The 26341-nt window shown below is 38.4% G+C and overlaps 1 protein-coding gene across 31 annotated transcripts in view; it reads left to right on the plus strand.

The window, feature by feature from the left end:
* The window catches only part of dst (dystonin), a 291289-nt gene that overhangs the window by 227454 nt on the left and 37494 nt on the right, over positions 1-26341 (plus strand). For all 31 annotated transcript variants that reach the window (XM_087278762.1, XM_087278728.1, XM_087278746.1 and 28 more), the window contains 8 exons: positions 1772-1900; positions 3872-4042; positions 8592-8747; positions 9312-9518; positions 10092-10211; positions 19156-19325; positions 20140-20299; positions 25048-25242. In XM_087278762.1, the coding sequence (XP_087134888.1) occupies positions 1772-1900; positions 3872-4042; positions 8592-8747; positions 9312-9518; positions 10092-10211; positions 19156-19325; positions 20140-20299; positions 25048-25242 (1308 nt within the window). The remainder of the gene's footprint in view (positions 1-1771; positions 1901-3871; positions 4043-8591; positions 8748-9311; positions 9519-10091; positions 10212-19155; positions 19326-20139; positions 20300-25047; positions 25243-26341) is intronic.

Here is a 26341-nt window from a genome sequence, read left to right on the forward strand (position 1 = left end):
TGATCATCGTCTGTTTATCCTGTTGTTCAGGCTGTTTCTAATATATCAATTCGAGGTGTTGGTTTAGGACAAAAACTCCTTTTAATATGGAAAATATTCCCTCTATCAGGTACCGCTGCTTTTAAATAGAACATGATTTCAATCAACCTTTAGTCTCGATAATCAAACTCGGTTCTTTTGGTCTCAATCTGGCAACCTGCGCTTGTGTTTGTTTTGATCCAGGAATGCAATACCTAGTTCAACCACCGGGTGTCAAACTTAGATACTGCACCTTTAAAGGTTCAGGACACCCCGGAGAACTTTTTTTTTGTATTAACAGATGTGTGTGTGTTGAGCATCAGTTAAGACAATGTTAGCACCTGTCAGCTTTAATTGTGGGGAAAACTGGTTAATTTTGAGCTTTTGTCAGCTAATTTCAGCTTCCGGGTTTAAAATGATTTTTGGGGCGGGATCAAAATCGGCGACGTAGCGCAGAACTGCAAGTGCAATGATGATGCGTCGGTTTCTCATTATTATTCATAGCCGAGTTTTCTTATCCTATGAGAAGAGCCGGCTGCTTAATTATTCATGAGACCTGCCAGACCTGCCAGTGTCAAGCCCGAGCTGAGAGACACGGAAACCACGGCACAGTATTCAGCCGTTCATGAAGGCTCATATGCGATTGTTTCCATGATCCACGGGGTTTGTTGCATGTTTTCCCCCGCGATCTTGTCAGGGCCGATCATACAGCAAAGCTGTGTGCGTGCTGCTAGCATTTTTGTCGGGAGAGCAGCACGAGAATTAGAGAATGGCGGACGCTGTCTTTTATCAGGAGTTCGTTCACATTCAGACACATCGCCGTGCTGCTGTGTTCGCCTAAATCCTCCAGATTACCAGCAGGGCTAATGGTTAAAATAAACGGGTCAGGAGACCTGCTGCACTGAGTCTGCTGGATACAGGGATTGAGGGAGAAGTCCTCATATATAGTGTTTACATGAACACACATCTTTATAATGATATAAATTGTGGTTGTCTGTATATGAAATTACAAATAACAAATGTAGCAGGGCATTAAATCACTGTTCATTTCTTTGCATTTTAACTTTGTAAACTATAAACTCATGCGTCTCCTCTTTGTGTCTCATTTTGTGAGCTATAACTGACAACAGCAGTTATTCGCTCCCCTTCTCCCCTGCTGGCCACGCCCACTCCTGCCCGATGCTCGCGGAGCTCCGCCCATTAATCATGCATCTTTTGAAAAAATTCTGAAGTAGACTTTAACCGAAAGAGGGGGGTGTCATGGCCCTTTAATGGAGGGAAGAGAACAGTTTTTTCACTAGTTATTTTGCCTAAAGGGCCATTTAAAGGCTTAACTAGGTTAATTATGTTAACTAGGGACAATAGTGAAAATAAAAAAATGTTTTTTGAAGGAGACTGTAAAGATTTTCTTCAAAAAATTATGAGAGAATTGTCCTTGAACTTGAGAAATATTCGAAAAATAATAAAAGTCTTTACCTCAGACACATTAGTCTAACTTAATAACCTGAAAAACATTTAGTGCTGCACAGACTGTCACAAGGAGAGCAGATCTGTCTGTTTATTGTGTGTGCTTGTGCAAGGCCAGACACTATTGTTCTGGATTCAGAATTCTTGCAAACTTGGCATTTTAGGGCTAATAATGTGCGCTCATTCATCAGGCCGGTGCGCTGTGAACAACACTCAGCGCTAATGAATGTGTGCGTGTGTGTGTGAAATGTATTGTGTATGAAGTGTATTCTTCTGTGTTTTCCAGGCTCAAGGTTTCCATGGTGAGATTGAAGACATGCAGCGGTGGCTGAAAGACAGCGAGCGTCAGCTGTTAGCATCTAAAGCTGTCGGAGGTTTACCAGACACGGCCCGCGAGCAGCTTAACACTCATCTGGTATGTGTGCGCACACACACACACACTAATAAACACAATCAACAATCTTTTTTTTCTTCAATTATACTACATGACAAATCTCTAAGCTGTTTTCTGTTTTCAGAATCAAATTCTAATCAGTCGCTAAAATCAATACTAGTTTAGCCATCGTCGTCACATGATTTGTGCTTTTGTTATTGACATCAGTTATGCTTATTTTGGTTTATTAAAGCAAATTATAAAAGAAAGACTCGCTTACAAAAATAAAAGCTTTTTAAAAATAAACATCAGTTATTACTGCATCAACCTCACCAGAATCTAAACCCATTCGACTTGTTTTCTTTGTTTATTCAACATAAAATAATTCTAAACTAATTCTGTTTCTATGGAAAAAACATATGTTTTATAGTTTTATAATATATATATATATATATATATATATATATATATATATATATATATATATATATATATATATATATATATATATATAATAGTGCTGTTACACGATTAAACCCAAGAAAAAAGTTAAAAGTTAGTATTTACACACACATATATATATATATATATATACAGTTGATGTCAGAATTATTAGCCCCCCTGTTTATTTTTTTCCCCCAAATTCTGTTTAACGGAGAGCAGATTTCTTCAACACATTTCTAATCATATAGTTTTAATAACTCATCTCTAATAACTGATTTACTTTCTCTTTGTCATGATGACAGTAAATAATATTAGACTAGATATTTTTCAAGACACTTCTATACAGCTTAAAGTGACATTTAAAGGTTTAACTAGGTTAATTAGGTTAACTAGGCAGGTTTGGGTTATTAGGCAAGTTATTATATAGCGATGGTTTGTTCTGCAGACTATCGAAAAAAAATATAGATTAAGTGGGCTAATGATATTGACTTTAAAATGGTGTTTAAAAAATTAAGAGCTGCTTTTATTCTAGCCGAAATAAAACAAATAAGACTTTCTCCAGAAGAACAAATAAACAGACATACTGTGAAAATTTCATCGCTCCCTTAAACATAATTTGGGAAATATTCAAAAAAGAAAATAAAATTCAAAGGAGGGCTAATAGTTCTGACTGTATATGTATATAACATAAGAATATGCAGAAAAACTATATTCATATATTTATATATAATTTGTACTATATATAAGTAGTTATATTTAAATATAAGCATTTTAAAATTATAAGCATTTCACACAATAAAGTCATGGATTTATTCATATACACAAAAATATACACAGTACGCACAAATATATCTTGTAAATGTGAATTATTTGGGATGCGATGTATTATATGACAATACTATTATATATATATATATATATATATATATATATATATATATATATATATATATATATATATATATATATATATATATTATATATATGTATAGCTTTAATTACCTTAAACATAAAATTGTATATATATATTTATATATTATAAATTTATATATTACATTTTTTTAAGGGAATTAAAGAGATATTTTCTTTTGAGGTTCTTTTGAAGGGTTAGTTCACCCAAAAGTGAAAAATAAAAGTTTCTGTCTTCTGTTGAATGCTAAAGAATATATTATGAAGAAAGCTGAAAACCTGTAACCATTGAGTTAATATTTGTCATTGTAACCACTGACAGTATCCATAGTATTTGTTTTTTCTATTATAGAAGTCAATGGTTACAGGCTTTCAGCTTTCTTCATAATATAATATTTAGCATTCAACAGAAGACAGAAACTTGAATTTTTCACTTTTGAGTGAACAAAAGAAACTATTCATTGACATAAAAATGACATTATTGAACTGTTCAGTAAACATTTCAGATGCCACTTAGAGGTTTTGCACCTCAAAACACACTCTTTACTCTTTCTGCTTAACATCAACACTCAAACATAATACATTTTTCTTTGCACAGTAAACATGATGCGTGTGTGTGTGTGTGTGTGTGTGTGTGTGTGCGCATGTATGTGTTTGCAGGAGCTCTGCAGTACGCTGGAGGTAAAGGAGGAAATATACAAGCATCTCCTTGAGCGAGGACAGCAGATTTTGGCCATGACCCCTGAAGGTCAAGACAGCACCACCGAACTGGACCTGCGCAACCTGCAGGACAAGTGGGAGAGTGTTCAGGCCAAAGTCAAAGAGAGGAAGGTGCGTCTGATTTACCATATCCAGTCTATGAAGGCTAACTAATTTCCTTAATAACTCAAGTCTAATAACTGGTTTATTTTCTCTTTGTCATGATGACCACATAATATTAGCCTAGATATTCTTCAAGACACTAGTATTCAGCTTAAAGTGACATGTAAAGGCTTCACTAGGGTAATTATGGTGAAGTTAGGGTAATTAGGCAAGTCATTGTATAACAGTGGTTTGTTCTGGAGACAATCCAACACTAATATTGCTGAAGGGGCGAATAATATTGAGCTTAAAATGGGTTTAATTAAATAAGAACTGCTTTTATTCTAGCCGAAATAAAACAAATAAGACTTTCTCCAGAGGAACAAATATTAGAGGAAACACTGTGAGCTTCAGCTGTAGCTGTGATATCAGATCTGTGAGCCGTTTGCTTTGATTTGGTCTAATAAATCTTTTTTTGCACTTGAGCACATGCCAAACTGAGCTCTAAATCACTACAGAACAAACTCGGGTTGCGTGTTGTCTGTGAAAAGGTGCTGAAGTGGAATAAATGAATAGCTCAGCCAAAAACTCCACTTCTGTCATCGTTTACTCAGCCGTGTCATCTTTAAATGTATTTTTTGGGAACACTTTACAACATGGTACGACGTAGTTAGTTGATTTACTTACGTGAACAAATAATAAACAATACATTTAATATAGTATCTATTCATCTTTGGTAACGCAAGATTCACGTAAAATAAGGTTTCATTAGTAAATGTATTTAGTAACATAACCTAATAATGAGCAATACTTACACAGCATTGATTAATCATTACTAGGGATGTAGCAATATTGTAAACACCGTCATACCGCAATAGTAATTGTTTTCAATATTACCGTAGGCGCATGACTCAATAAAACTATATTTCTGAGAAAAGTTTGCTCAGGCGAATGAAGCGAACGGGAGGTAGCGGGAACTACAATTCCCATCAGCCCAGGCGTGGCCATCATCCTTTGCGGTCTGTTGTCACTACAGATCCAGTAATGCGGAAATGGAGTGTGCTGCTAGAAGCGGGGAAGAAAAATGATCGAAGATCAAAAGAGGAAGAGGAAATGATCGAACCTAAAGTGGGGTTTAAATCAGATGTGTGGAAGCATTTCGGTTTCTCTCTAAAAAGATATGAAAAGGGGGAAAAGGTGACAGACGAAGACAAAAACAGTATGCAGGCACTGCCAGACTGTGGTGAAATATAAGTCGGGGAATACGACTAATAGCAGTCATGGGGACTGCAGAACACAGCACACTTGTTAGATTGATGCAGACATTAGCCCCTTTCACACATACAGACCTTTCCGGAAAATTGCCGGCAGTTGTATGTGTGAACAGGTCCTTTTTGAAAATACCGGTAAATTCGTTCTGGCTATTTTCCGGAAAGAGAAGTTGTGACATTACCGGTAATTTGCCGGAATGCTGCGCTGTGTGAATGCAGAAGGAAGATTCCCGTAATAAGCGCGTGCACGTCTAGAACGTGCTGACGTGAGACGTCTGCTTTAGCCAATCACAACAGTCAGACGCATTTACGTCCGCGCGGTTTATGAGAATAAAAGCCTTTGAATATTTTTCCAGACACATTTAGCTGCTAGAAGTTAGTCAGATCACGTTTATATGTTCTTCTTAATGCCAACTGTGTAAATAATCATCGATGAGATGCTTATGACAAGCCGCTGTTTACCTTTAAGCTTTGCGTGCGCCTTTGAAACAGCCTGTGAGTGCCTGCACACGCACATATTATGAACATCTCGACATGCGAAAGTTGTTCACAATATTGATCATCCACAGAGTTTGTAATTTAGTCAAATGTTTACAAACACAAGCGCAGCCGTTTAAAGCTCATTTGTGGTGAATGATGTCAGAATTTACCGGTATTTTGGAATGGATGTGTGAATGCTCTTTTCCGGAAAATTTCCGTAACGTCCTCGCCTGTGTGAACAGCGCTTTTTTCAATATACCGGTAAAGTCGTTCCGGAAATTTTCCGGATATTTACCGGTATCACTGTGTGAAAGGGGCTATTGACTTGTACCGTAAAGAGACCTCTATCTCACTCATGGCTTGTCCTCTCAAGTGGTGGAAAGACAATGCACAACGTTACCCACTGCTGTCCACCTTGGCTAAATCATATCTCTCTGTCCCAGAAACCTCAGTCCCAAATGAGAGGGGTTTATTTCTGTTGCAGGGGACATGCCCAGAGATCCCAGCTTTTACCAGATTATAGTTATATGATCATTTTCCTTAAAAACCCCATCTCTGTCTGAGTGAGTGAGTGATTAAATGTTGAATGTGATGAGTTTTCAACAATACTAAATTGAAACTTTATTTTTTTATATGGTTTAATAGTTTTTTGTTATTAAAATTTAAAAATTGAAGTTCCTGTTTCAAAGCTTACAGATAGATGGCTAATTAGTATGTCATTGATATGTTCAGTGCTGAGGTAAATAAACACTTGGCACTTTTTTCGAGTCTTATCATTAGTTTTGTTTTTCCTGTAAATTATTTAATAAATACCGTACCGTGCCATTCATACCGAGGTATTACCGTACCGTGACATTCTGATACCGTTACATCCCTATGCATTATTAACATCCAATTTCATGCTTATCGTTAGTGTGAGTAAACAAGAACGAACAACCTTATTTTAATTACCTAACGTTAACGAAACTGAATAAACACTGGAATAAATGTTGTTCATTGTTTGTTGATGTCAGTAAATGCGCTAATACAACCATATTGCAAAGTGTTGCCATGTAAACCTGACTCATGTAGCTGTGTTAAATCAGGATCTTTTTACTAACAACCTGACCACACAGAGCCTGGTCTGTAGCACTGAAGTCATCCATTAGATCTGGCAGATTTCACAAATATATCTCCTCTCATCTGACGCTAAGCAGACACCACATCACAGTACAGTGAGTCAGAATCTGCGGGATGAGATCAGCGTGTGATTATGATCCAAGAGAAGCTCCTGTGTCTCATATCCTCCAGTGACAGTAGGAAAAGGATTCAGACCGCAAAACATAACATCTTGTTCCAGGAAATAGCAAGTGCTGGCTTGTTACTAGCTTTTCTTAGCAAGCACAATGGGCTATTCGCTAGTGTTGTTTTCCCTATCGATAAACCTCCGGTTAAAGGTTAATGTGACTATTTTCAATTTCATACGGTTGCTTTTACAGCATCGATGTTGTAATGTAAATAAAATACAGTCAGTTAAACAGACTTAAGCATTTGTTTAGTTGTTGAAGCGGAAAACGAGATGAAAGAGTGTAAACGCAAGCGCCGTCAGTAGCAAGCACTGAAGCTCCATTAAAAATACTGGGGTAGAATCAATGTTCACATTTTAAAGACAGATGTACAGTCGAAGTCAGAATTATTAGCCCCCCTGTTTATTTTTTTCCACAATTTTCAAAAATAATAGTTTTAATAACTCTTATAATAATGGATTTATTTTCTCTTTGCCATGATGACAGCCCATAATATTAGACTAGATGTTTTTTAGGATACTTCTATAGAGTTTAAAGTGACATTTAAAGGCTTAACTAGGTTAATTATATTAACAGGTTAGGGTAATTAGGCAATTTATTGTATAACGATGGTTTGTTCTGTAGACTAGCGAAAAAACATACAGCTTCAAGGGGCTAATAATTTTGTCCATAAAATGGTGTTTAAAAAATTAAAAACTGCTTTTATTCTAGCCCAAATAAAACAAATAAGACTTTCTCCAGAAGAAAAAATATTATCAGACATACTGTGAAAATTTCCTGAATCTGTTAAACATCATTTGGGAAATATTTAAAAAAAGAAGAAAAATAAATAAATCAAAGGGGGAGTGAATAATTCTGACTTCAACTGTAAACCCAAACTGATTCTGCACACAATGAAATCCGAAGATAATTCTGGAGGATGTTGGCCCTTATTTTTAACTATTTACTTATGTAAACATATATAAATGTACTTATTCATTCAGGCTAAATATTTCTGTTATATTACTGAATATGTAAATCTTGATTTGTCTATTCTATATAATTTGTAACGTAATATTTTCTATGAGAGTGGATATATACTACTGGATATCTTTGATTACCGAACAAGTGGTTCTCATTGATTAAATTAGAATTTTAAAGCTTGGAAAAAAGTAAAGAGTCATCATTTGTTTTATGTTATTTAGGTTTTCAGCTCCTTTGCACTCAGAATCATTCCATAGAAAATTGACAAAATTATCCACAGAAATAGCAAAACAAAAAGTCCACAGATTTAGTCGAATTCAAAGCGAAAACAAGATTATTATGTGTGTTTTATTAAAAAAAAACACCTAATGTTGACATTATTTCTGAAAACAAGACAATATTTTTTGCTTGTCTAAAAAAAGGCTTCTTGATTTAAGAGTCTTAAGATATTTGGACTAAAATACAGACAAGGGAGCACATCTTTATGTAGTGCATCTATGAATTTAATGCTCAATTTACAATCTGAATCTCAGTTTCAAGATCAACTGTGTGTGTTAATGTGTGTTTTAATGTGTCCAGGTCAAACTGGAGGAGGCTCTGGCGATGGCCACAGACTTCCATAACTCACTGCAGGATTTCATTAACTGGCTGACGCAGGCCGAACAGACACTCACCATGGTGTCTCCTGCCTCACTCATCCTGGAGACCATCATGTTCCAGATAGACGAGCATAAGGTCAGAGCTTTGAGATGATTTATTACTTCATATACACTCACCGGCCACTTTATTAGGTACACCTTACTAGTACCATGTTAGACCCACTTTTGCCTTCAGAACCGCCTTAATCCTTCGTGGCAGAGATTCAGCAAGCTACTGGAAATATTCCTCAGAGATTTTGCTCCATATTGACATGATAGCATCACGCAGTTGCTGCAGATTTGTCGGCTGCGCATCCATGATGCCAATCTTCCATTCCACCACATCTCAAATCTGCTCTATTGGATTGAGATCTGGTGACTGTGGAGGCCATTCGAGTACAGTGTACTCATCGTCATGTTCACCAGTCTGAGATGATTGAGCTTTATGACATTGTGCGTTATCCTGCTGGAAGTAGCCATCAGAAGTGCATGTGAATGGGTGTATGGCTGTAATAGTTGGCGGTTCATTCCGCTGTGGCAACCTCTGATAAATCAGACTAAGCCAAAGGAAAATTAATGAATGAATTAATTTAAAAGGTCTTAAAAAGTCTCAATTCTGCAGATACCCTCTTAAAACTGATCCTGTGTGTTTTTTCGGCAGGTGTTCGTGACGGAGGTGAACTCTCACCGGGATCAGATCATGGAGCTGGATAAGACAGGAACACACCTGAAGTACTTCAGTCAGAAACAGGACGTGGTGCTGATCAAAAACCTCCTGCTGAGCGTTCAGAGCCGCTGGGAGAAAGTGGTTCAGCGCTCTGTGGAGAGAGGACGACTGCTGGACGACGCCAGGAAACGTGCTAAACAGGTGCAGAAGCAGGATATACTGGGAGAAACTGCATTTAAAAGACAAGCTGTTATACTCACACATATATGCCCTATAGAGTTATAATAATTTGCCCTTCTGTCAATTTTTCTTTTTTAAATATTTCCCAAATGATGTTGAACAGATTCAGGAAATGTTCACAGTATGTCTGATAATATTTTTTCTTCTGGAGAAAGTCTCATTTGTTTTATTTCGGCTAGAATAAAAGCAGTTTTTAATTGTTTTAAAGCCATTTTAAGCTCAATATTATTCGACCCCTTAAGCAATATTAGTGTTGGATTGTCTCCAGAACAAACCACTGTTATACAATGACTTGCCTAATTACCCTAACTTTACCCTAATTACCCTAGTGAAGCCTTTAAATGTCACTTTAAGCTGAATACTAGTGTCTTGAAGAATATCTAGTCTAACATTATGTGCTGTCATCATGACAAAGAGAAAAGAAATCAGCTATCAGAGATGAGGCATTAAAACTATTAAGTGCAGAAATGATAGCAATAGCAAATGTTTAGCAGTAATATAATGAGTGCAACACTAATGGATTGTCCTCTGCAGTTCCATGAGTCCTGGAGCAAACTGATGGAGTGGCTGGAGGAGTCAGAGCGAGCGCTGGACACTGAGTTGGAGATCGCCAACGACCCAGACAAGATCAAGACACAGTTGACCCAGCACAAGGTGACTGACTGACACACAGAGTCTGTTTAGATGTGTTTCCAGTGATCTGATCATAGGTGGCAGTGTTTCCTCTTTTTTACTCAGATCTACCAACTACCTGTGGCGTTATTTATTTCAATGACAGATGTCGTGTGCGCAGTATTACAAGTCGAGATCGCATTTATGTAATAGAATACGAGCATGCGAATCTCTTTGCTCGCGCGCCGATTTCCTCTGCTCGCGCACAACTTAATGCCCCCTCAATTATACGCTGCTCAAGCGCAGATCTTCTTGTGCGCCCTCAAATCAATGTTGCTGAAGTGCGGTTTATTGCATTTTAGCGTACTATATAGTAGGCTTGGGCGGTAATTCGGTAAAATGGTATACCGCGATATCTAAAAATAGCAACGGTGTCAGTTTCGATACCGTTATACCGTCATAGAAACAATTCACTTAAGTTGGAGACAAGTATTATATAATAAATATTATTTATTTAATGCCTACAAATAAGTATGCGTGATTGTCATGACGGGACAGTGTGGAGGAGAGAGAGAGAGGTGAGGTAAGATTTCGAATCGCGCATCTAATCACCTGCAGTGTGTGTGTGTGTGTGTGTGTGTGTGTGTATGTGTGTGTGTATTTGTGTGTGTGTGTGTGTAAATAAGAGAGCATGCTGTCTGTGTGTCGCTTGGTGCTCTCTCTCTCTCTCTCTCTCTCTCTCTCTCTGTGTGTGTGTGTGTGTGTGTGGGTGTGTGTGTGTGTGTGTGTGTGTGTGTGTGTGTGAATGAGAGAGAAAGACAGAAACACACCGCATCCACATGGATGCCTGCGTGCTCGCTTGCTCGGAAGCGATATTGTAAGACTGTGCGACCGCTCCCGCGCTTTACTCGGAAACACACACACACACACACATGCAAGCACACACGAACACACACACACACACACACACACACACACACACACACACACAGAGAGAGAGCGAGAGAAAGTGCGTGTGTGGTGCTGTGCATCTTGCTCTGTGTGTGTGTGTGTGTGAGAGAAAGAAAGAGAGTGTGGTGCTGTGCGTCTCTCTTGCGCTCTGTGTGTGTGTGTATGTGTGTCCCACGCAGATCTCTAATACGTACAAGACAGACAGGTGACCGGGAACCTCAGGTCGCTTTACGTCATATTTTTTTATTATGCACGGTAATACCGGGGTAAAATACGGAGGAGGTTTGACGGTATGAAAATCTGGATACCGCCCAAGCCTACTATATAGTATGGAAGTATGCGGTTTCGGACGCATCCTATGACATACTGTGAACAACACTGCATGCGAACCGTTGCTGAAAGTAAAATACAGGAGCCGTAATCGTGAACGGTGCCGTTTGAAATGTTTGTTTTCTCAATACACAAACGGATGAGCCTTCGAGCAACATAATGCATAATGTGGTTACACACATTTCTGACTGCCTTCATACAGCGTGTGTGTTTTCAGTTCGCTCCTGTGTTTAGTGCTGACCCCTCGTGATCTGATCACAAAACCCTGCACATTAAAGCCAGGTGTAAACCGGGGCCGTATAGACTTCCTGCCTTTATTCTCCATCTGCTTGAAGTGCTGCTTGACAGCCAGTGTGAATCATAATACCAGGTGTGTGTTATTTTCACACACAGCTATTGTGTTCTGAACTGACTGGGGTCATAAGAAGTGACATCCTGTATGAGGAATTCCCCACTGCGGTAGAAATAATCATTCAATCAGGATTAAAGATGACCAAGCATACCCAGCAAACCATTTCACATTATAAAAACATTCCTGTAATGTTCTAGTTAAAGGGACGGCTCAAGTCGTCATAGTTAGTAAACTCAGAGCGCAGTGAATCATTTTATTTACAATCCTATTGGCTCGCATAATAAAAAAACTCCATGATAGTGTTATCAAGACTTTCAGAAGAAGAAAACAATAGTGTGAGACTGATAACGGCAGTGTCATGCAAAGGGAGGTGCGGATCCAAATGCAGGATTCATTATGAGAAAGCTCAGGCAAGCAATGATCAACACAGTGGGCTCTATTTTGACGGTCCATGCGCAGAGCGCAAAACACAGGGCGCAAACGCTTTCAGGGCGTGTCAGGACACGTTTTTGCTAATTTAAGGACGGGAAAATCCGCTTTGCGCCGTGGCGCATGGTCTAAAAGGGTTTAGTTTATTCTCTTAATGAGTTATAGGTGTGTTTTGAGAATAAACCAATCAGAGTCTCATCTCCCATTCCCTTTAAGAGCCAGCTGCGTCACGCCAAGAGCGCATTCGCTATTTACAGAACGCAAAGTAAGTCTAAGTGGAAAAATCTGAGCATTTCACAAGCGAACAGTTAACAGAAAACAGTTAAACAGAGCATCTACTGCGTGAGAATGAGAGATAATGGATCTACTTTCACTTTCGCTCTTGGATAGGGAAACCTTTACACACAGACATCAATTCAAGTCTATAAATAATTAATTTAGTTTGTTAAGCGCAAATATTTGTTTCAAAACTATTTCTAAATTCAGTTCTAATCTCCAGCAAACGAATAAATGAACAATAATAACAAAATGTGCTCAAAAACCTGAGTTATATCCTAAAACACATGCTGAGCCCCATATGGTCTAAAACCTGACAGGTGGGCAAATCTAAGCTTGTTTTTAATAAAACAAATATAAATATGGATATAATAAATAATACTGCTAATAATAATAACATTATACAAAAGCAAATTGTTATGAATGAACTGAAAAAGCCTCCCGAGATGAAGAAGACATAAAAGCAGTGATTTTTCATATTTCTGTAGGCTAGAAAATAATATGTTTTATAATATTTTAATCCTTTATATTTATATTCTATATCTATTCTTGTTATATCCTATATATATCCTTAATATTTAAATGTTTTCATATGTAAAGATATTTGCCTATTGCTCTCTTGTGTGTATTAAGCAGTGTGTAAGCGAGGTGCAACTCTGCGCTGGAGTTTAGACCGGGTTTGTTTTGGTCTAATGAAAAATCTATTTTAGTTTCTCAAAAGAGCAACGCGCCAGCGGTCCGCCTCAGAACACCTTCCTTTTTAGACCAAAACGCCTATGGGCGCAGATATGAGCGCTAATGCATTTGCTATTTAAACAGCCTAGCGCAACGCCTCAAAACCACTCTTGCGCCAAGCTGAAACTAGCAAAAGTCTACTGCGCCACATTGCGCCGGGTGTATTATAGGGCCCAGGAACTACCAGATGTCCAGAGTCGTGGTCGGTAAACAGGCGGATGGTCAGAGACAGGCAGCAGGCAGGAATAAACACTAAACAAACGAAACATAGCGAGGGTCAAAACTGGCTAGGAAAATGCATCGTAAAGTTCACAATACAGTTAAACAAGACTCAGCCGTGATGTGTGCGTGTGTGTGCGCTGTATTCAAAGTCCATCTAAGCCAGGCATGTCCAAGCTCGGTTCTTGTCCTGCAAAGTTTAGTTCCAACCCCAATCAGAGACACCTGGGCTAGCTTATCAAGCTCTTACTAGGCTTTCTAGAAACATCCTCGCTGGTGTGTTGAGGCAAGTAAGAGCTAAAATCTGCAGGACACCAGCCCTCCAGGACCGAGTTTGGACACCCCTGATCTAATCAGTTCATGAGCAGCTCCCAGTGAGTGTGTGTAATCAACCGAATGAGGAACAGGTGCGTGTGAGCGGTGCATGGCTGGATATGTAGTTCGTGTTATATAGCGGATTTGCAGTCCATTAGCGATCTGCACAGGCTGGATCGCTGGTGACCATGACAGGCATCCAGAAGAGAGAATAATGTCAGATTTACTGTCCTGCCCTCATACACACTGCATTAAACACACCTCACACAAGCGCTCATTCATTTTATTTAACGCAAAGATGATATAATACATACAGAAATACTTACAAACGTTTATAGGTTTTTAAAAAATCTAAATATTAAAAACTTTTAAGGATTTAAGATGCTGATCATCGTTAAATGTGTCTTGTGAAATGGCTCCAGTGTACCGTTATGCAAAGATCCCTAAAAAGTGTTACGATATGGTTCGCTTCTGACAGTTTAAGTTAAGTTTATTTATAAACTAGTTTTGAGAGGAAACTAGATGCTTATGATTGCTTGTGTCTGAACCTGCATTATCCAATTTATGATTAACTAATCAAACAATTCCTAAGCCACTATAAATATCCCCAGTTCCATTTCACAGCCATCTTCGATTTGAAGAATCCCCCCTTCCACTCCTACTCCTCCTCCTTTCCTAGTTAGGTGGCACGATGGCCCAGTGGTTAGCACTGTTGCCTCACAGCAAGAACGTCACTGGTTCTAGTTCTTACCAAGCCAGCAGACGTTTCTGTGTGGAGTTTACACGTTCTCCCCGTGCTCACGTGGGTTTCCCTCGGACCCCACGGTTTCCTCCCACCATCCAAAATCAAGTTAATTGACTTATCCAAATCAGCACCATAGACGTGCTCCTAGTCAGTAGTTATCTCTTAAGAGCGATCACTATCTGTTTATTAGCTACAGCAGGGGAGTTCTCCAGATCTACCTTAGCTCAAACTCCCCTCTCACCTTTCAAATGGGAGGGAGCCCCAGGCTCGAGGATCTTCTGAGATCAGGGCTCTCTCCGGGGACAGCATGATAAACAAGCTTTATAATCAATCATCAGTTAAGTGTGACATCTTGAAATGGACAAAAATAGCTGACTGTACTGTACTGAGTCATAGCATTATTGCTGTTCAGCACAATTCTCTTAAACACCTCAATCTTAGTCATCTTCTCTTCGAGAAACACATGAGCACAGTGGTTAAGGGTAGTCACTAAATTGAAACAGTTTCTGCCCCACAAAGGTTTGGAGACTGTAATCATTGCGTTTATTACATCACTGCTAGATTACAGTAATTCCCTTTACTGTGGCCTGCACCAAACGACCAATTCTTGCCTGTATATTGTCCAAAGTGCTGCATCAAGGCTTCTTACTGGAACCGAAAAAAAAGGATTTCCCCAAATGTACCGTCTTCACATTGGCTTCCTGTAAAGTTCAGGATTGAGTGTTAAATAGATTATCTCTTTTTTAAGAGACGGTACATGCTTTTAATTAACAGAATGGAGGCTTGTGAATACATTTAGTGTTATTTTTACTTGGTTTTAACTTGTTTTGATCTGTTTTTTTTTACTGTAAAGCACTTCTTGTCTGTTAAAAGTGCTATATAAATACATTTAACTTCCAAGGCTTTATCTGGACTTACACCAAAATTCATTAGTGACCATGTGATTCCTTATAAGCATCTAAAAGATCACTTAGTTCCAGTAAATTAATCAGCTTCTTCTTACTGTTCCATGTGGTTACCCATGTTTCCACTACAGCATCAAATCTGCGCTCAGTGATTCCGGAAACACCACATAAACACCACTGCTCTAGGCCAGTGGTTCCCAAAGTGGGGGTCAGCACCCCCAGGGGGCCACAGGATAATGAGGTGGGGTCGCTTGGCGATTTAAAAAAGAAATCTAATTTTATTAAACTGTTAGAAATACCATATTTTATCCATAACCTACTGAAGTACAAAGTAGTAGTTAATAGTAACAATAAAACATGTAAATAAAAAGCCATCAGCCTTTCCATTCATTTGCAACCGCTGCTGTGATTATGTTATATTAAAGACAGCAATAGCGTCAGATCCAGAAGGAATTGATTTTATGGCACCAGGTTAAACTTTGACACCTTTACAGCACTCTTGTACATTAAAAGAAAATTAAATAATGAATATACTTGGGCCTATCGGTTATTAACTCGTTAACAAACATCAACTGCTTTTTACAGTGATTGGTTGGTTTTCGCTTGACATTTGCATATAGTCGAGAATTGGCCAATCTTTCTGATGCTCTCGGCTGCTCTCAACGCTTTCTCTATGCCTCTTTCAATCCTATAATGCACTGCGTAGCCGTTACGCTCAACTTCCATACAGTATGAATGAAGTGAAAACGCTCTCTGCACTGCACTTCCAACGTGCCAGCGAAAATGTGCCATAAGAGTGGTTGAGCTTCTTCAACTGCACCTCCCAAACTTTGCACTAGTTTGAGATTTGCTTCTTCGCTGGCTTCTTTGAATACTTGCTGGCTTTCGATTAGGATCAGTTTTAATATACTTTTTTTTTTTTGGTAAGACTTTAGTTTAAGTAACAATTCTCACCATTTACTACTGGATTATTATTACGATATGACCTGTTTATTAGCACTTATAAAGTATAATCTTACTCTTCACTGCTGATCCTAACCAATACCTAAACCCTTACTAACTATTAATAAGCAGCTGACTAGTTTATTTAGCTAAAAGTGAAGTGTTTCTTAAATGCGTGAATTGTAAAAATGAAGTGAACCACATTTTCACAATTCTGTTGCTTGTAAATGTGTGATATAGAAATAGATTTGGACGAGGCGTGCAGCATGGGCAGGATGCGAGTGGGTGAAGGATTGTGTGACTGTATAGTGTTTGGTTTGTAATTAACAGCTCAGCAGTGCCTGAGAAGTTCTGATGATTCAGTCACATGTAAGAATAGCAGGATTTGATGACATCAGGCCTCCCACCAGGCCTCACAGGACGACACGTGCCCTTGAGCTAGGGCTGTGCACTGTATCGTTTAAGCATCTATATCACAGTCACTGCACCCCAAATGGCACTCTTGCACTCTCAACAGCATAGTATATAAATTTAGTGTCGTCCCAAATGTTTTTTCATTACTAACCGGAAATTCTAACTGTTTCCCTGATGATGGTTGCCAGATTAGTGACATAAATGACCAACTACTACAAAATAGTGCCATAACTATTTATTTTTAACTTTGCATGTTCTCCCCGTGTTGGTGTGGGTTTCCTCCGGGTGCTCCGGTTTCCCCCACAGTCCAAACACATGCGCTATGGTTGATTTGGATTAATTAATTGGCCATAGCGTATGAGTGTGTGTGTGTGTGTGTGTGTGAATAAGTGTGTATGGGTGTTTTCCAGTACTGGGTTGCAGCTGCATAAAAAATTCCGCTGTGCCAATTTCTAATAAATCCAGGACTGAGCCGAAAGAAAATAAATGAATGAACGAATATATAAAGTAATCCAGTGTCAGTGAAAAAAACTCCGCCCTTTCATATATAGCACCTCCCTATCAACTGTAGCTCCGCCCTTTCATATATAGCACCTCCCTATCAACTGTAGCTCCGCCCTTTCATATATAGCACCTCCCTATCAACTGTAGCTCCGCCCTTTCATATATAGCACCTCCCTATCAACTGTAGCTCCGCCCTTTCATATATAGCACCTCCCTATCATCTGTAGCTCCGCCCTTTCATATATAGCACCTCCCTATCAACTGTAGCTCCGCCCTTTCATATATAGCACCTCCCTATCATCTGTAGCTCCGCCCTTTCATATATAGCACCTCCCTATCAACTGTAGCTCCGCCATTTCATATATAGCACCTCCCTATCAACTGTAGCTCCGCCCTTTCATATATAGCACCTCCCTATCAACTGTAGCTCCGCCCTTTCATATATAGCACCTCCCTATCATCTGTAGCTCCGCCCTTTCATATATAGCACCTCCCTATCATCTGTAGCTCCGCCCTTTCATATATAGCACCTCCGTATCATCTGTAGCTCCGCCCTTTTACATATAGCACTTCCCTATCATCTGTAGCTCCACCCTTTCATATATAGCACCTCCCTATCATCTGTAGCTCCGCCCTTTCATATATAGCACCTCCGTATCATCTGTAGCTCCGCCCTTTCATATATAGCACCTCCCTATCATCTGTAGCTCCGCCCTTTCATATATAGCACCTCCCTATCATCTGTAGCTCCGCCCTTTCATATATAGCACCTCCCTATCAACTGTAGCTCCGCCATTTCATATATAGCACCTCCCTATCATCTGTAGCTCCGCCCTTTCATATATAGCACCTCCCTATCATCTGTAGCTCCGCCCTTTCATATATAGCACCTCCGTATCATCTGTAGCTCCGCCCTTTTACATATAGCACTTCCCTATCATCTGTAGCTCCACCCTTTCATATATAGCACCTCCCTATCAACTTTAGCTCCACCCTTTCATAAATAGCACCTCCCTATCATCTGAAGCTCCGCCCTTTCTTATATAGCACCTCCCTATCAACTGTAGCTCCGCCCTTTCATACATAGCACCTCCCTATCAACTTTAGCTCCGCCCTTTCATAAATAGCACCTCCCTATCGTCTGAAGCTCCGCCCTTTCGTACATAGCACCTCCCTATCAACTGTAGCTCCGCCCTTTCATATATAGCACCTCCCTATCAACTGTTGCTCCACCCTTTCATATATAGCACCTCCCTATCATCTGAAGCTTCGCCCTTTCATATATAGCACCTCCCTATCAACTGTTGCTCCACCCTTTCATATATAGCACTTCCCTATCATCTGTAGCTCCGCCCTTACATATATAGCACCTCCCTATCAACTGTAGCTCCGCCCTTTCATATATAGCACCTCCCTATCAACTTTAGCTCCGCCCTTTCATAAATAGCACCTCCCTATCATCTGAAGCTCCGCCCTTTCTTATATAGCACCTCCCTATCAACTGTAGCTCCACCCTTTCATATATAGCACCTCCCTATCATCTGTAGCGCCGCCCTTACATATATAGCACCTCCCTATCAACTGTAGCTCCGCCCTTTCATATATAGCACCTCCCTATCAACTTTAGCTCCGCCCTTTCATAAATAGCACCTCCCTATCATCTGAAGCTCCGCCCTTTCTTATATAGCACCTCCCTATCAACTGTAGCTCCGCCCCTTCCTCCTCATGAGCAAAGCTGCGGCTGTTGAGTGCGTTTCCAACATGGCCAAAATTCACAGCAGCGCTAATAATTTTAAACTGTGTCTCAGTGCCTTTTTTCCCCATTATTCCAATGTCATCTCAGTGAGCCTCTGTGTGTCTCTCTTACAGGAGTTTCAGAAAGCTCTGGGCAGCAAGCATTCGGTGTACGACACCACCAGCCGCACAGGACGAGCTCTGAAGGACAAAACCTCCTTACAAGACGACAACCAGAAGCTGGACCACATGCTCAGTGAGCTCCGGGACAAGTGGGACACGGTCTGCGGCAAATCTGTGGAGAGGTATTTCAGAAAAACACACACACCCCTTCCCTATTAAAGATGATTAAGGATTATTAAGGCCCCGTCCACATGGACACAGATATTTTCAAAACCATTTTTAAAAAATAATGTATTGTTAAATTATGAAATTACAATGTGGGCGAAGCTGTGGCGCAGTAGGTAGTGCCGTTGCCTCACACCTAGAAGGTCGCTGGTTCGAGCCTCGGCTCAGTTGGCGTTTCTGTGTGAAGTTGTGAAGTTTGTGTGTGTGGATGTTTCCCAGAGATGGGTTGTGGCTGGAAGGGCATCCGCTGCGTAAAAAATTGCTGGATAGGTTGGCGGTTCATTCCGCTGTGGCGACCCCGGATTAATAAAGGGACTAAGCCGACAAGAAAAGGAATGAATGAAATTACAATGAAAAATAGGATTAATATGAGATTAAGTGTATTTTTATTATTAAAGTGAAACAATGGAACCTTTTTCGAATTTTAAAGGGGAGCTATTATGCAAAAGTCACTTTTATAAGGGGTTTAAACACTGTTGTGTGTCAGCAGTGTGTGAATATAACCTGCTTCTAATAGTAAACATGTATTAATTCTATTGCTTATAATCAGACTAGATGAAAACAGACTGCAGAAACACTTTGATTGACATTCTCCCTTTGTACGTGTCATCAGAGGGGGAAAGCCCCGCCCACTAGTGACCATCTCTCTCTCATTAGCATAAGACATCAGTCTTGTTTTTGAATCTGCCACTATGCTGACATAGATATCAGTAGCTCTGCCCTCTTTTGAAAAGAATTCTGACATGCTGTATGAACTGTTTATGTTTACAGGCAGAATAAGCTGGAGGAGGCTCTGCTGTTCTCAGGTCAGTTCACAGACGCACTGCAGGCTCTGATCGACTGGCTGTATAAAGTGGAACCTCAGCTGGCAGAAGATCAGCCAGTGCATGGAGACATAGACCTCGTCCTCAACCTCATCGACAGCCATAAGGTACTGCAAACCTGTTAGCAGCTCTTACTACTGAACTGGCGGACACAATATGAATGAGTGAATGAATAAATGAATGAATGAAATGAATGGATGGGTGGATGAATGAATGAATGAATGAATGAATGAAAGAAAGAAAGAAAGAAAGAAAGAAAGAAAGAAAGAAAGAAAGAAAGAAAGAAAGAAAGAAAGAAAGAAAGGAAGGAAGGAAGGAAGGAATGAAGGAATGAGTGAGTGAATGAATGAATGAAGGAATAAATAAATGAGTGAAGTAATAAATTAAGAAAGGAATGAAGGAATAAATAAAGGATGGCATGAATGAAAAAAAATTAATGAATGAAATAATAAATTAAGGAATGAATAAATGAAGGAAGGTATAAACCAAGTAAAACATGTTGTAATAAACAAAGAATAAATGAATAATTGAAGAAATGAATGAATGAATGAATGAATGAATGAAGGAAGGAAGGAAGGAAGGAAGGAAGGAAGGAAATAATAAGTGAAGGAATTAATGAAGAATAAATGAATAACTGAAGGAATAAATGTAGGAAGGAATGATAGAATAAATAAAGGAATGAAAGATGGGATGAATGAGTGAATGAAAGAAGGTATAAATGAATGAATTAATGAATGAAGGATAAATAAATTAATAATTGAAGGAATAGATGAATGGATGGATGGATGGATGGATGGATGAACCAGGGAGGGAGGCAGGAATAAGTGACCGAATGAAGGAATGAATGGATGAAGAAAGAATAATTGAAGAAATAAATGAATGAAGTTAGGAATGAATGAATAAATGAAGGATGGAATAAATGAAGGAATTATTGAATCAAGGAATAAATTTAGGAATGAATGAACGAATGAAGAAATGAAGAAATAAATGAAGGAATGAATGAATAAAGGAAGGATGGAATAAATGAAGGAATTATTGAATCAAGGAATAAATTTAGGAATGAATGAACGAATGAAGAAATGAAGAAATAAATGAAGGAATGAATGAATAAAGGAAGGAAGGAAGGAAGGAATTAAGCAATACATTAAGGAATAAAGGACTGAACACAAGAATGAAAGATGGAATGGAAGGATGAATAAATAAATAATTGAAGGAATGAATGAATGAATTAGTGGATAAATGAATTATTGAAGGAAGAAATTAAGGAACAAATAAAGGAATAAAGTATAAATAAATAAAAAATTGTTGAAATAAATGAAGGAACGAATAAATGAAGGAAGGAAGGCATACATGAAGGAATAAATGAATGAATAAATGAAGGAATGAATGAGTGAAAGGAGGTATGAATGAATGAATAAATGAATGAATAATTAATTAAATAAATTAAGGAAAAAATAAAGAAATGAACGAAGGATTGAACACAGGAATGAAAGATGCAATGAATGAATGGATAAGTGAAGGTATGAATGAAGGATGAATAAATGATTATTTGAAGGAATAAATGACGGAATGAATGGATTAATAAATGAAGGAAGCAATACATGAAGGAAGAAATTAACGAACGAATGAATAAATGAGGGAATGAATGAGTTAATGAAGGAATGAAGGTATGAATGAATGAAGAATGAATAAATTAATAATTGAAGGAATAAATGAAGGAAGGAACGAATGAGTGAATGGATGAATGAATGAAATAAATGAAAGAATAATAGATAAATGAATGAATATGTAAAGAAATAAATTAAGGAATAAATAAAGGAATGAACAAAGGAATGAAAGATGGAATGAATGAAAGTATGAATGAATGAAGACACAAATGAATGAATGAATGAATGAATGAATGAATGAATGAATGAATGAATGAAGGAAGGAAGGAAGGAAGGAAGGAAGGAAGGAAGGAAGGAAGGAAGTATACCCCAGTATGAATCTTTTTTCCTGCACATTTATAACACCAGTTGTGCATCAGAATGTGTTGTTGAATCTGATCTGAGGACTGCAGTGTGCGAGTGCATTGTTCAAGCATTGAGCAGCTGTCCTGAAATATCCATTTCCTACGCCTCTTGATTCTGATCTTAGACTTTATGGCAGGAATAAAATATAATTACGCTGTAGTATGGTTGGAGAGAGAGCAATATGACAGAACACGCGGCTCTGATTTACGGCTAACAGGAGTTCAAACACAGAGAAATGATGACCTCAGTCGTGTCCAGAACTGAGGCTTTAGCGTGAGCAAATGCTCGGTTTTCAGACTATGTTTGGTGCTGTTTATGCATGATAATTATGGATGCATTCTAGCGCTTGGTGATCAAGATAAAAAATAGCTGCTTTTTTGACAGTACTCTATAAATAAGCCAACATTCATGTGGCTGTGAGACAGAGATCATCTAGTGATCCATATTTCATATAACACATCGACAGAGTCAACTTTTTTAGGAGCAATGCTGCTGGAAAGTCATGCACTGCGTAATTAAAACCTGATGCTGGCATGATTGCTGTTATGTGCAAATACTCCCCAAAATCTGGCTGTTATTTAAGGTTTACGTGTGTTTTATAGTAGTGGACATGTGCAGTTTAAACAGTCCTTAATGTCACGGAGGACATGGGATCAGGTGTAGCATTGTAGTGAGTATCTAAATGCAGGTTGTTTATTATAAAGAGTGGTCAGTAGGCAGGGGTCATAACAGGAGCAATACAATGATGCCGAAGAAACTCTGAAAGAGTAATCAACAAAACAGGCAAAGGTCAGGGCAGGCGGCAAACAATCAAAAATGAAAACGGAATCAAAAACAGACAGGGGAAAGCATGGAAAACGAGATAATGGCTACGTCCGAAACCGCCTACTACTCAGTAGGTACTGCATTTGAATTTAAACGTTCTACTCGGCCGTTAGAAAAGTGCGTTCTATACAGTATGAATGTGAAAAGTATGAATGGAATTCGGACATACTACATCCGCCCTTTTTTCATGGTCACTGAATCAAGAAATAAAGGATGGATTGAATGAATGAATGAAGGAAGATAAGAATGAATAAAAAACAAATGAAGAAATTAATGAAGGATGAATAAATTAATAAATGAAGAAATAAATGAATGAACGAATGAATGAATGAATGAATGAATGAATTAGTTAATTCATAAATTCATTAATTAATCAACGAACGAACGATCTAATTAATTAATTAATTTTATTAGTTAATTAATAGTAGTGGATTAATTAATGGATGAATGAATAATTGAAGAAAGAATAAAAATGAAAGAATAAAGTACGCATAAATTGATAATTTTATAAATAAATGAAGGAATAAAGGATGAATAAATGAATAATTGTAGAAATAAATGAAGGAATAAATAAATAAAGGAATGAATGAATAAAGGATCAATAAATGAATAATTGTAGAAATGAGTGAATGGATGAATAAAAAGATAGGAATGAATACATGAAGTAAGAAATTAATGAATGAAGGAATGAATGAGTGAATAAATGGATGAATGAATAAATGAATACATGAAGGAAGAAATTAAGGAATAAACGAAGGAATAAAGTTTGCATAAATTAATAATAGTATGAATAAATGAAGGAATGAAGGATGAATAAATGAATAATTGTAGAAATAAATGAATAATTGTAGAAATAAATAAAGGAATGAATAAATGAAGTAAGAAATTAATGAATGAAGGAATAAATGAAGGAATGAACGAGTGAATGAATGGATGAATGAATAAATGAAGGAAGAAATTAAGGAATAAACAAAGGAATAAAGTATGCATAAATTAATAATTGTATGAATAAATGAAGGAATAAATAAATGAAGTAATAAAGGATGAATAAATGAATAATTGTAGGAATTAAGGAAGGATTGAATAAATGAAGGAAGGAAGGAATACATAAAGAAAGAAATTAATAAATAAAGGAATAAATGAAGGAATGAATGAGTAAATAAAGGAATGACTGAATGAATAAATGAATGAATAAATAAATAAATAAATTAAGGAATAAATTTAAAAAAAGAATCAAAAACAGACAGTGGAAAGCATGAAAAACAAGATAATGGCTGCGTCCGAAACCGCCTACTACTCAGTAGGTGCTGCATTTGAATTTAAACGTTCTACTCGGCCGTTACAAAAGTGCGTTCTATACAGTATGAATGTGAAAAGTATGAATGGAATTCGGACATACTAAATCCGCCATTTTGTCATGGTCATGTGACCTACCTGCTTCAGTTGCGTCGCTTCACTTCCATTCATGAATTCTCTCGCGGGGCATCATGGGATAGCGCAGCATGCATGGGATGTGCACTTCAGAATCTCGCCGGAAGTAATAAGTCATCCGTGTACTTCTCGCATACTGATTTTCCAATTCTATGAATTCAGATACACTACTCGGCTCACATACTGATTTTAGCGTATGGAAGTATGCAGTTTCAGACGCAGCCAATGTCACATGGATCACCACTGAGCAATGATTGAGTGTGTCTGTGGTGCTTATATAGTGTCAGTAATCAGTGATGATGAGCTGCAGCTGTGTGTCAGTGTCCAGATTGTTATCAGCTGTGGCACAAAGTGCAATGGGAGGTGTAGTCCGGGCGAATGCCTGGTGGAGTGTTCGTATAGCTGGAGTGCCCTCTAGTGAGCCTGTTGAACACTCCAGCTAATGACTCGAAACAGCACCATAGGCAATGCAAAAGCTTCTACATAAGCACTTGGATTAAATGCTTTGATTGACATTATAAACACGGCTCATGTGTAGATTAAACGCAGACTGGTTGAATGTTTTGATCAATGCATGTGTGCTGCAGGTGTTCCAGAAGGAGCTGGGCAAGAGGACGGGCAGCGTTCAGGCTTTGAAGCGTTCGGCACGGGACTTGATTGAGAGCAGTCATGATGACTCCTCCTGGGTTAAAGTTCAGATGCAGGAGCTGAGCACCCGCTGGGAGACGGTCTGCAGCCTCTCCGTGTCCAAACAGACACGCCTGGAGCAGGCCCTCAGTCAGGTAACACTGGTCACAATCACTTACTATTTAGCTAGTTTTATATATATATATATTATATATATATATATATATATATATATATATATATATATATATATATATATATATAGGGATGCCACGGTTCTCAATATAATATTTAACAGTACAGTACGACCTCCACGGTTCAATACGAGCTTGTGAGTTGTGCGTTTAAATAATTTATGTGCATTTTATATCTCCCCGAATTGACTGTGTTTGCCTGTAAATCCATGAGCTGAGATAAGGAAACTCCTCCCTGCGAGTAAATATCCAATAACTAAGGTCTAAAGTTAGGGGGCGCTTGACCATCATTCCACACTTTAACATGGCGAGCGGCAGTGAAGTGAGGCTGAGGCAACAGTACCAGGAAGTGCCGGCGAAGTGAGGCAACAGTAACAGAATGTGCCGGCGTCTTTCAAATCTGCGGTTTGAGGACATTTCGGAATTGCCATTAAGTATAACGCCAATAAAAGAAAAAAACGGAGAACAAAAAAATGTGTGCAAGCATTGCTTTACACGTATAACCATGACTGCATATCTGCAGCGCCATTACCCAGCAATATCACTGTCTGAAGCAGGAGAGCAGAGAAGGTGATAAAGTCCTACAAACAGCAACAATCCCTCGCTGAATCTTTCCAGCAAACAAACCCAACTGGTCCTGAGAGACACAGTAAATAACAAAGGCAGTGCGGCTGTTTATTATTGCTAAAGATTTGCAGCCGTTTTCGGTGATTGGAGATGTGGGCTTTTGTCATCTTATAAAAGCACTCGATTTGCGTTACAGACTACAGTCTCGCATTTCTTCAGCACTAAGATAATTAAGATGATCTATTTATGTTTACTTAAGTCTAATATGTTTATCTGAAATGGCCAATTGATCTTTATTAACTTCACATGTGTGTTTATTTACAAAGTGTAGGATTTTATGTGTTCCATTTATATGTTCCAGTGTGTACATGGGCTACCAGCGGCTGTGAGATTTCAGTGTTAACTTTTTATACAATACACTAGGAACTACTGTACTTTTCTTGGCTTTTAAGTAAAACAAAATGAGTATTGCAATAAATCATTTTTATTTTTT

This window comes from Danio rerio, chromosome 13 (genome assembly GCF_052040795.2).
Source record: "Danio rerio strain M-AB ecotype USA chromosome 13, GRCz13ab, whole genome shotgun sequence".
Taxonomy (NCBI): domain Eukaryota; kingdom Metazoa; phylum Chordata; class Actinopteri; order Cypriniformes; family Danionidae; genus Danio; species Danio rerio.